Source organism: Rhincodon typus, chromosome 25 (genome assembly GCF_021869965.1).
Source record: "Rhincodon typus isolate 14 chromosome 25, sRhiTyp1.1, whole genome shotgun sequence".
Taxonomy (NCBI): Eukaryota; Metazoa; Chordata; class Chondrichthyes; order Orectolobiformes; family Rhincodontidae; genus Rhincodon; species Rhincodon typus.
The window spans coordinates 1,547,906-1,558,788 of NC_063356.1; the positions used below are offsets into that span (position 1 = coordinate 1,547,906).

At 43.2% G+C, this 10,883-nt stretch overlaps 1 protein-coding gene across 1 annotated transcript in view; it reads left to right on the top strand.

Annotated features, from left to right (window-relative positions):
• LOC109920795 (forkhead box protein P2-like) overlaps positions 1–8,539 on the top strand; it is a 53,920-nt gene extending 45,381 nt beyond the window's left edge. Inside the window, exons 8-9 of the mRNA XM_048611799.1 lie at positions 5,295–5,458; positions 7,756–8,539. Coding sequence (XP_048467756.1) covers positions 5,295–5,458; positions 7,756–7,900 — 309 coding nt within the window. The 3' untranslated portion in view covers positions 7,901–8,539. The remainder of the gene's footprint in view (positions 1–5,294; positions 5,459–7,755) is intronic.
• The last annotated feature ends 2,344 nt before the right edge of the window (positions 8,540–10,883 follow it).

Below are 10,883 nucleotides of genomic sequence, written 5' to 3' on the forward strand. Positions count from 1 at the left end.
ACACACACACACATGCACACACATACACATACACAGATGTGCACACACACACACACACACACGCGCACACATATTCACTCATACCCACACATCATATGCATACTGACTCAGGCACACTCACACTCACTCAATACACATTCTCACTCACACAACACTCAATCCAATGTACAAACACATTACGTACGCACAAACACATGCCCACACTCACGCTGATGCACAGAAACATGCACAAACACAGGCACATTCACACACACACATGCACACATTGATACTCATGCACATGCGCTCACAACTCACGTATACTCATACACACACATGTACTCTCACATACACTTATGTATTTCATGCACACATGCACAAACACATATAGCCTTGCACTCATACCCCTTCACACTCACATATGTACACTGCTAGGCATACTCATTTTCATAAACATAACCACAAATGCAAACTCATACACACACACTCATGCTGACACACACACTCATACTGACACACACACTCATACTGACACACACACTCATGCTGACACACACACTCACACTGACACACATACATACTTATGCTCGTAGACAGAATCATGCACAGTCATACTAATACACACACATACTGAATTGCACACACACTCAGACACAAACGCACATGAATACTCATCCACACATTAATATGCACTTACATAAACACACAAGCATATATGTGACATGTACTGACACACATACACATTCACTCACACACACACACACTATCAGACTTACATTCACATTCATACTCAGACATCCCACTCACACTCAGTCGCACACATATTCATTTTCACATTCATGCTCACACTCTGAGTTACGCACTCACATTCATGCTCACACTTACAGTCACAGTAACAGTCACACCCTCACACATTCAGCCATTCACAGAGACTGTAAGCTACAGAAGTTGGAAAAGTAGACACTCCATAAACAAGTCCTAGGTTAAAATCTGTGATTTAAGTATTTGGGTGTAACAGACCAGCTTGATTTGTTAGATCTTCTCTGATGTCTGTTCCCATCTTCGAATATTTGACATATTTCATAAAGCAAGTCTGAGGCTGATTTACAGACTGAGAGGGACACCAGCTGGTTACTCTGTGTATCTCAGCAAGACTTCAATATCAGAGACACTCTGATATAGAGCTGTCAGCCCTTATTCAGGAGGACTGGCTGCAACTTGGACTCACTGAGGAATGGACTGTTCACCTCAGATTCCTAGAATGGAGGAGAGAATGCATTGAAATTGATCCTGCTCCTCCCTGTGAATTAATGATTACAATTGGGACATGTATGTGAGTGTGTGTGTGTGTGTGAGAGAGAGAGAGAGAGTCTGTGTGTATCTGTGTGTGAGAGTGTGAATTTGTAGATGTGGGAATACATGTACAAGGGAATGCATATGTGTGTTTTTGAATGTGTGTATGTGTGTGGGTATATCTTAAGTGTGGGAATGTGTATGCAAGGGAGCGTCAATATGTGTGTTTGTGAATGTGTGAGTGAGTGTATGTAACTGTGGGAGTGTGTGCAAGGGAGAGTGTGTTTGTGTATGTATGAGTAAATATATGTGTTTATGAGTATGAGTGTGTGTGTGTGAGTGAGTGAGTGTGTATGTGTGTGAGTTGAATTTGTACAGACTGAATGATGTCTAGCTGTGATTCCTCCCATAATCGACTAGCCATATATATGATGTATCTGGATTTAGAGAATTATGCCAAACTCCAGATAACATCTCCACTTCAGGAGAGGAGAAACAAAAATGGAGACAATGCACTTTAAGAGAAAATAGAGCCATTCTTTAAAAGACTGCTCCTTGTTGTAAAATCCCTCCTGCTCCTCATCCCTCCCAATCACCAAAAATTCCAGGAGCTCCACAATCTCTGTACTCCTCCAATTCCAGCTGTTTGAGTGTCCCACTGTTCTGTCATTCACAGCCGTTTTCAGCTGCATGAATCCCGAGTTCTGAAATCCACTCCACAAACCTGGCACCTCTCCATCTCTTGTCCTTTAAGATGCTTATATCTTTAAGATACTGATATCTCAGTCAACTGTCCTCTCTCAATTGGGTCAATGCCAAACTTTATTTTGTTACGCTCATGTGAAGCACTAAAGGAGCTAAAATGTTGCAGGTTGTTGTTGTACGGCCTGTGTTGATAACCCAACTCCTGAATCTGCACAGGGAGTACATTCAGTCATGGGAGGCATCACCGGACATTGATGTGGTCATCCCAGATATTTGTTCACACACAGGGCTTCCCAGAAGCGGGTGTGTAAACAGGAGCTTTAACAGAGGAGGTAGTGGAATGGGGGTGATTGAACAGAGAGTAAGGCGAGGTCTCAAGGAACAGTTTCATCAATCCTAGATCATCAGTGAGGGAGTGCTGTATAAGGGAGTGCAGTCAGCTGTCTCAGTAAATAATCTGATATTAGAAAAGGTTTTTAGATGGAAGTGAAATGACAGCGAAAGGTTTCGACGGGTAAGTTTTGTTGTGTCTGTGCAGCACAGAGGAATCCAGCAAGCTGTGGATAATCAGTAACAGAGGAAGCAGAGCTCAAACCCATTCTCTATTGATGCCTTCAAAATCAGTGCCGTGCTGTCTCACACAGGGACTGTGATCAGTATCTGGTGAAAAATGACTTCATGATCAGACGATCACTCCTTCAGTGTTGTGTTTGAGCTGAAATAAAGACTCACATCTTCAGTGTCATTTCATGCTGTTATAGTTTATGCTTGTTTAACTTTTTAAGATCACTTTGGTCTTTGTGTTGATTGGAGAACCTGAGTGTGGAGGATGGTAATGAAGACAGAGTGACAGAGTAAAGGATGAGAGAGAAACAGAGCGAGAGACAAATACAGGGAGATGGGCAGAGACAGAGATTGACTGAAAAACACAGACAGACAGAGATGAACAGAGGGAAAGAAAAAGAGGGAAGAGAAGGGGAAACTCAAAAGGAAAGAAATATAAATAAAGAGAGCTGACAAAGAGAAATGGATAGAGACCGAAACAGATAGAGAATGAAATAGACAAATGGGGAATTGATACAGACAGAGAGAGTGTGATTGAGACAGAGTTGCAGACTGAAGATTATTAACTCCCAGTATGAAAGCTTTTGAGACTCTCTGTACTTACTAAAATAATCCAGATGAAATTTAACAGTTCAGGTACTTCCAAGCCTCTCCATTTAAGGCTGATACTTTGCAGATTTTGCAAATGTAGATGAAAATCCACGTTCTACATCTGGAGTGAACAGGGCACTTCAGTTTAAACGCCTTCTGGATTTGTTTCTTGGGGCCATGTAGGCCTCCTTAGCTCTGGGACAAACTATTCCTAACTCACGAGTTGCAGCCTTAACAATAAAGAGTAACATTTTATTAAGGCAAACAATGTGAGTTTCATGAAGGTGGTTTGGGAATTGCAAATCCCCTTCCCCCACCCAGGTTTAGAATCTGTTCCCCTCTCAATGTTTTACACAGTAAAAGTGAGTTAGTTCATTGCCTGCATTAAAATAAGAACCCAGTTATTCAATCAAGAACAGATTTATCAGAATGTTTAACCTCAGCCCCCTTTTTAATAGTTTGAGGGACAAATGTTGGGACAATTACTACGTAGCTGGAGTAAGCTTAAAAGGCCACACCACTGACTCCATAACTAGCTTTACAGATAATCTGGTACAACAGTGGACTGGAAAGTTTGGAATAGTTTCCCACATTATCGTACATTAATAATTGTATTTTCTAATAAGTCTGTAATACCAAGCATTGCCACTGGAAGGTGCCAGAGTAACTCCTCAGTTTAAGGGTGCCCTCTGCACTGGGCAGTAAGATTTCCTGGGATGAGCTCCAGTTTGAGTTGTGAATCTATAGTGAGAGGGACTGTTCTTTAGTAAGGACAGTGACAGAACGCCAAACCACGTGAGATATTAGGACAGGTGACCAAAGACTTGGTCAAGAGCATTAAGGAGCATCTTATCAGGGAGAGAGAGAAAGGTTTAGAGAGAGAATTTTAGACCATAGGTACAGTCACCAATGGTGAAATGTTTAAAATTGGGAATGGGTAGATCCCATAATTGGGAATGTGAAGATCACAGAATGGAGCAGGCTAACAGAGAGTGCGGTGTGGAGAGACTGGGTGTGACTGTAAATCATTAAGGTCAGTTGGTGATGGACTAATGAGACTTGGTGCAAATTCAGACACAGGCAGCAGAGATGTTTCAGTTGGGGGAAGATGTGAGATCAGCTTGTTGAGCCTTAAGAGAAGTGTCATGAATTAGGGTTTTAGCCCCAGGTAAGCTGATGCAGGGTGGCTCCAGACCATTGAAAGCTCTGACTGCAATTAGCATGATGGCCCTCAGACAGTTTCTAGGGAGACAGATGGAATCTGTGCCTCAGACAAAGGTCACAACAGGGACAAAACCTAATGTTCTTCTCACTTCTTACAGACCATCAGGAAAGCAGACCTACAGAACTGGTGCTGAACATTTCATCAGTATATGTGTAGAAACTGACACTGCACTTTTAAAAGGTGTTGTGGTAAGGGAGAATGGAGAATGAGAAATTAAAGGGAGCTGAGGATCAATCCCACAGTTTGGGAGGGATGGAGAGCTCCTGTGTCACTGCCAATGTGTCTTTAAGCAAGACAACCAAGAACCTGGTTGTCCTTCCAGACACCACCAGCAGGAGGAGCTGCTGGGAAGTGATCAGGAGCTGAACACTGGCTGGTTTAGTTTTAACAATGATTAGCCTAGAATACCAAGGCCAGCAATAACAGCCCCTGAGTGGGGAGGAAGTTCCCTGAACAGGAGTCTAAACTGGGACTTTCATCACCAGATCCTTCAGTATCTTGACACTCCCATGTTCTTTATGTAGAATTATCGAGAATGTCCAGTGGAGAAACAGACCCAATTAATCTGTGCTGTTATTAATGCTCCATGTAGCCTCATCTGACCCAGCTTCATCTCACTTTTCCTACTTTCCAATTAACCTGCTCAGCAATGTTATTATACACCTCTGGAATAGGTAGGGCTACGAACCCAGGCCCTTTGGTTCATGGGTAAGGGCACTACCACTGTGCCATAAGAGGCCCCTTTTGTCTCATTCAATCAGCATATCCTTTGTTTCCCATCTCCCTCATAATCCATTCCCTCTTTAACACCGCTGTCACTGTTCACTTCCTTTGGCAGTGAGTTCCATATTCTCACTATTCTCTGGCAGAGACATTCTGAAAGAAATGGCCTTTAAGTACATTAACTGGTCTCACACCTTCTTCCCCTCTTCTCCAGGCAGCTTTGGCTGAAAGCAACATGCAGCTACTCAACAGTCCGAGCTTAATGAACCCATCAGGTAGCAGCTTGATGCATGTAGCTCACGATGATGTCAGCAGCACTGTGGAGCAAGTGAACAGTAATGGAAGCAGCAGTCCTGGACTCTCCCCTCAACAGCACGGGTATGAGCCAACTCCAGGATGGTGGTGAGAGACCAGGGGCAGGGCTCATGGGTCAGACACAACAACAACTTGCTTTTTAACAGTGCCTTCCATGTGGGGAAACATGCCAAGATGCATCACAGGAGTTCAAAATAGATTGAGTTCAAGCATCAGCAAAGATTACCAAAACCTTTAAAATGTGGGATTTTAAGAAACCCCTTTAAAAAGGAGAATTGCGAGTTGGAGAGGCAGAAAGTTTTAGGGTGAAAATTCAGGATACCAGCCAGCTGTCAATTGTAACCAATTAAAATTGTGGATGTGCTAGATCCCAGTATTAGAGGAACACAGAGGGTCTGGTTTACTCATGGATTTGGCATTCCTGGCTTTACCAGCTTGTACTGTCCACCCCTAATTGCCCCTGAGACAAGTGGCCTCCTAGATTATTTCAGAGGGCAGTTCAGAGTCAACCACATTGCTGTTGGGTCTGGAGTCACCTGTAGGCCAGACCAGGTAAGGATGGCAGTTTCCATCCCTAAAGGCATTAATGAACCAGATGGGTTTTTGCAACAGTTGGTTAAGGTTGCATCATGGTTTTTAATTCCAGATTTTGAATGTATTTGAATCTCATCATTGTTGGAGATTGAACCCATAATGCAAGCACATTAAGCTTGGGCCATTGCAATACTAGTCTCGTGTCGTCACCGTCGCACTACCACCTTTCCATCTGGACTCTGTGGCTGGAAGAGATTATAAAGCTGTGGAGGGGGTGAGACCATGGAGGGACTTGGAAAAAGGGGTGAGAGTTTCAAAACTGAGTGTTTATCAGGCCAGGAGCAAATGTTGATGAGCGAGCACGGCAGGTGATGGGTGAACATATACTTTTGGATTCAGGGTGTGAAATACTGAGAGGCTCCTTCATTAGCCAGCAAGCTAGCAGCAAGATTGCAGCATTCCCATCCACTTCCTACAGGGAGCCTGGTAGCACCAAACTGCCCGAGTTCAACACCAAGCTGGGAAGTGAGTGAGCGCGTCCTAATGAGCATGTAATGGGAACAATGTCACACTTTCACAGCAGCTGATCTTTGTCTGAAGTCTGCTGTAGTAATGGGAGCTTCTCTCTGTGTCTAGTGTTCCTGTGCCCGAACTGGGAATGTTTGGCAATGATTGGGACTGATTTTCACAATAAACAAACAGGTGAGAGGTGGAGCTGAGAGTAATGTGAGCATTAAGGCAGGATTCCCACTCAGGGAAACAGCTGATGATAAGGGAGAATGTACATGTGCATTGAGTGATTGGTGTTCACTATTACTGTAATAATGATCATATCACCTGGTTTCACTTGTGGGTAGTGACTGGATATTTCCTTAAAAGGTGTGAAGTATATTGTTGATTAGACAAACAGTGTCCATCAGCTGACACAAGAAGTACACTTGACCCTGACCCACCTGAGGGATATTTATTGAGTGATAAAGTCCTGAGCATCTAACTTTAAACTGAATTGCAGTTTTCCAGAGGTTAGTGCAGTATGTAACACCTTACGACAGCCAAATCACCTCAATAGCTTTACAAATACAGATTTTCCATATCCTGGAGTCTGTTCATCACCTGTTCTTCTACACTGTCCCCCTGAAGCTCATTTTACCTGCAGAACAATGTCTTCACAGCAGAGTTAGCAACAATCTGCTATAATCCAGCATCTCTCCCTTCTCACTGTTCTTCATATGTGAGTCTAAACAACTCCGCAAGACTCCTTCCAAACCCATGGCCACCACCATCTAGGTCAAGGGCAGCAGATACATGGGCACACCACCTCCCGCAAGTTTCCCTCATTTGGAAATATGTCGCCATTCCTTCAGAGCCATTGGGTGCAAAGCCTTGAATTCCCTCACTGAGGGCATTGTGGGTGTCCCTACACTAAATGTTCTGCAGTGGGTCAAGAAGGCAGCTGACTACCTTCACCTCGAAGCCAATTAGGAATAGTCTGGCCAGTGACACCCTAACCAACTGAATGAAAATAAAAATGTAGATAGTTGATGGGAGTGACGTGTTTTTCCAAAGACACTAGGGAATGGATTCCTGGAAGGTGTCTCTGTTTCCTTGCCTGATGCACCTTTGGTCCACACTGCAGATGTGGTTAAGACCTATACCTTGGGTCCTTTCGCTTATGATGACTCACTGATGTATGTACTGATTGTAGCAGCTCAATGCCCCCATTATCGAGTTGGAAATTAATGGAACAGCCATTAAACAGCTTTTAAAGGTGGGAGTATTCTGTAGTCCATGATTGACTATCAATATGCTTATCAATCTTAACCCAGGCACCAGGTCCACATCAAGGAGGAGCCTGCAGAGTTGGAGGAAGACGATCCATCTGTCTCGATTATTGCAACAGCCAATGTGAATTCGGAAATGCAGGATGCGAGAGAGATGGAGGAGGAGCTAACAGCAGAGGAATTGGAATAAAATGGAACTCAAGCACTTCAACTTATTAAAAAAAAACAAAAAAACAGGGTCAGACCTCATAACCTGCACATCCATCAGAACAGCATCTCCTGCGCTAACTCACCTGGGACCGAGAGATCAAAGCAAGGAGCACGTTCCCTCAAATACCAACAGATACTTGAAAACTCTAATGGCAGCTTTAATTAGCCATTAACAATGGAGCATGGACACAACCAATTTTTTTGGTGTAGAGAAAATGGCTCCAACTTATCAAAGCAAGACTGGTGACCATTTTATTAACTTTCTTCCCAAATGTTTTGTCGCTAAAACAGAGATGGTTATTAGTCTTCTGGACTGCCAGGTATTTACACACAGCTGCAATGTGAATAAGTATGTATTCACTGCTAGGGCCCCAAACAGACTTTTACAACCTGCTTTAAAGGTACCTCAATTTGAATTTTTTTCTATCCAATGCTGTAGATAGCTCAACAGGCACATTGTATTCAAGCACGAGAGCAACAGCGGAACTGTTTCTGGGATATCAGATCCGTCTCACAGGCGTTGACATCTGAAGAAATCCAGATGAAAGATCCATCTATGACAGTGTTAACTTGTCTTTAAACTCTCACTGCTATTTTAATTTTTCTGTTCATATCTGGGACAGGGGAATGGGGATGGGGGGGTGGGGTTGGAACAGGGAAGAAAAAGGAAAGGGCCAACTTTTTAAATCTTTCTCATGTAAGCATTGTATTGCAAATGACTAAAGATTAGATACTATTGACGGAGACCTAATCAAAGGTACAACTGCGGAGACAATGGTTAGAGAGCCAGGTAGTCAGGTGTTCAATTCTCGCAGGCAGCAGAGGAACATTTTATAAAGCTAGCTAATCAACATTGAAGAATAGTACATTGATATACTTTTAAAGAAATGTGAATTGTCGATTGAAAAGCAGAATATTTCCTGTTGGTTCTGTTTTGGGCTGCATTGGTCATCCATCTATCCAAAGTGATTGAGACTTTCCTTTGTCCCAGAAAACTCTTGTGCCTGCTTGGGGAGAATCGAGGATTGCTACTTTTCTTCACTTCTCACTGACTCCTAGTATCGGCACTCACTGTGGAGATTCACCTGTGACCAATGGATATTTGAGCAAAATTCCAGCAAGTCGGCAGCACCTGTAGACTTCTGGGACAGAGGGAGAGAGGGCCGGGGCAAGGACGGAGGGGAAAGCAGAGAGCAGGAGGGTATTGGGTGGCAGGGGAGAGCAGAGGTAGAGAAAAGGATGAGCCAAATGGTCTCTTTCTGAGCTATAAATTTCCCTGATTCTGTGAGAGTGGGCTGTGGAGTGTGGAGAGTGGTGGGAGCAGGATGGGTAACACAAGACCAGCTTTCAGTTTCTTTGTGACAGGTTTTCAAGTAGCCTGAGAAAAAATGATACGAGAGCCATGGAGAGAGAATTTCTCACTGAAAGGACTTTGACAAAACAATTTAGAGATTTTGAGGTTTCCTACTGGAGCTGGACTGTGATGTTATATTCTGTCTTTCACTCATTCTTTCATTGCTTTGAAATTATGTTTTTTTTAAATTAGTGTACGCACAGTGCAATTTCAGGCGTCAACATTTCATGTTTTACAGTGTTTCTCTATGATAATGCTGTTCAAACTCCTTGAGGTATATTTATCATGCAGGCCATGTCACGATTGGGAATAAGTCACTGAGGAAAACGGTTCTTGTTGGTAAATTCCTAAAGAGTTTTATCCCTATTTCCTGGACCTAGAACGTAAAGAGTGGAAAAAGGGATTGGGACAAGGACTGGGGAAACAGACTCAAGACAAGGCTAGAGCTCTATGATGGAGTTCTCCCCCATTAGGAGGATATACATGAGTGATCCACTTGTTCAAGAAGACTGAGCCCAGGGTTTCTTCAAAATAATCTGCCCACGTATAAGATCAAAATTGTAGTTTTCTGTTGCCACCATTATGCTGAAACTAATCCTCAAACCAAGCTGTCCAGTTTAAAATAGCTAGGGTGTCTGTAATCCACAACCATTTGGGCCATAAATCAACCCCTGTACCTCTTGTGGCCCACTGTGTGGTGGTCCTCATACAACACATGCCCCTCACCCAGGAATCTCAGCTCCACTGGTCCATTTCACTATGGGACATTGCTAGAACTGGTATTTGGCTCTGCCACACTGAGTGAGAGAAAGCAGCAAAATGATTTTGGGGAACAGAAATTTCCCACTGAAACTGGAAGGAACCAATGGCAACTCAGGTGCAAGGGGTTGATTTCCTGATCTGAGCCCAAGAGGGTCCCTGGCTGTGGGCTTTGTGGGAAATGATCAGCCTTCTGAGAAATCTTCTCACAAGGAAAGCAACAAAAACAAAACAATAATTGGTCTGAAGTTTCATCTGTCAATGAAAGACTACAAGTATTCTGACAACTAATTGTCAGAAAATTCACCATAACACTCTGCATCTTGAGTTCATTTAAGGAAGGAATTAAAATGATAAAGAAAGAGATGACAACTAAATATCAAAAAAAGGGAAAGAGAGGAGTCACTGCTTGTATTGTACTGAGCATTAGTGTTGCCAGTTTCTGAGTTGACTAAGCCAGAAAGGTTAGTCCTGCTCACTGAATACAGCCTCTTTATTTCAATGCAGTTTCACACTGTAGCCACAACAGTCAGTCCCCACTCCCATCTCCATTTGTCTGTTCTGGCTAACATCAGTAAGTTCACTGGGTTATTCCTGTGATCAGTTGTATGACACAAAAACAGGAAATTGCCTCAATGTTCATCAAATCATGCTGTGCTTTCTGCATTACAGTCAAAAAGACCTAATGACTACATTCTGAATTCACACAGTCCGCCTCAGTGACTGCAGTGAACAAGAGGCATGTTAACTGATCATAGATTCACTTGTACTCTGTAAGTGCTTATTTGAGCCGTAACCTTCTGTCAATGAATGCAGGGTGGCCAGGTGCTTCAAGTGGAGTCCTGGTGAG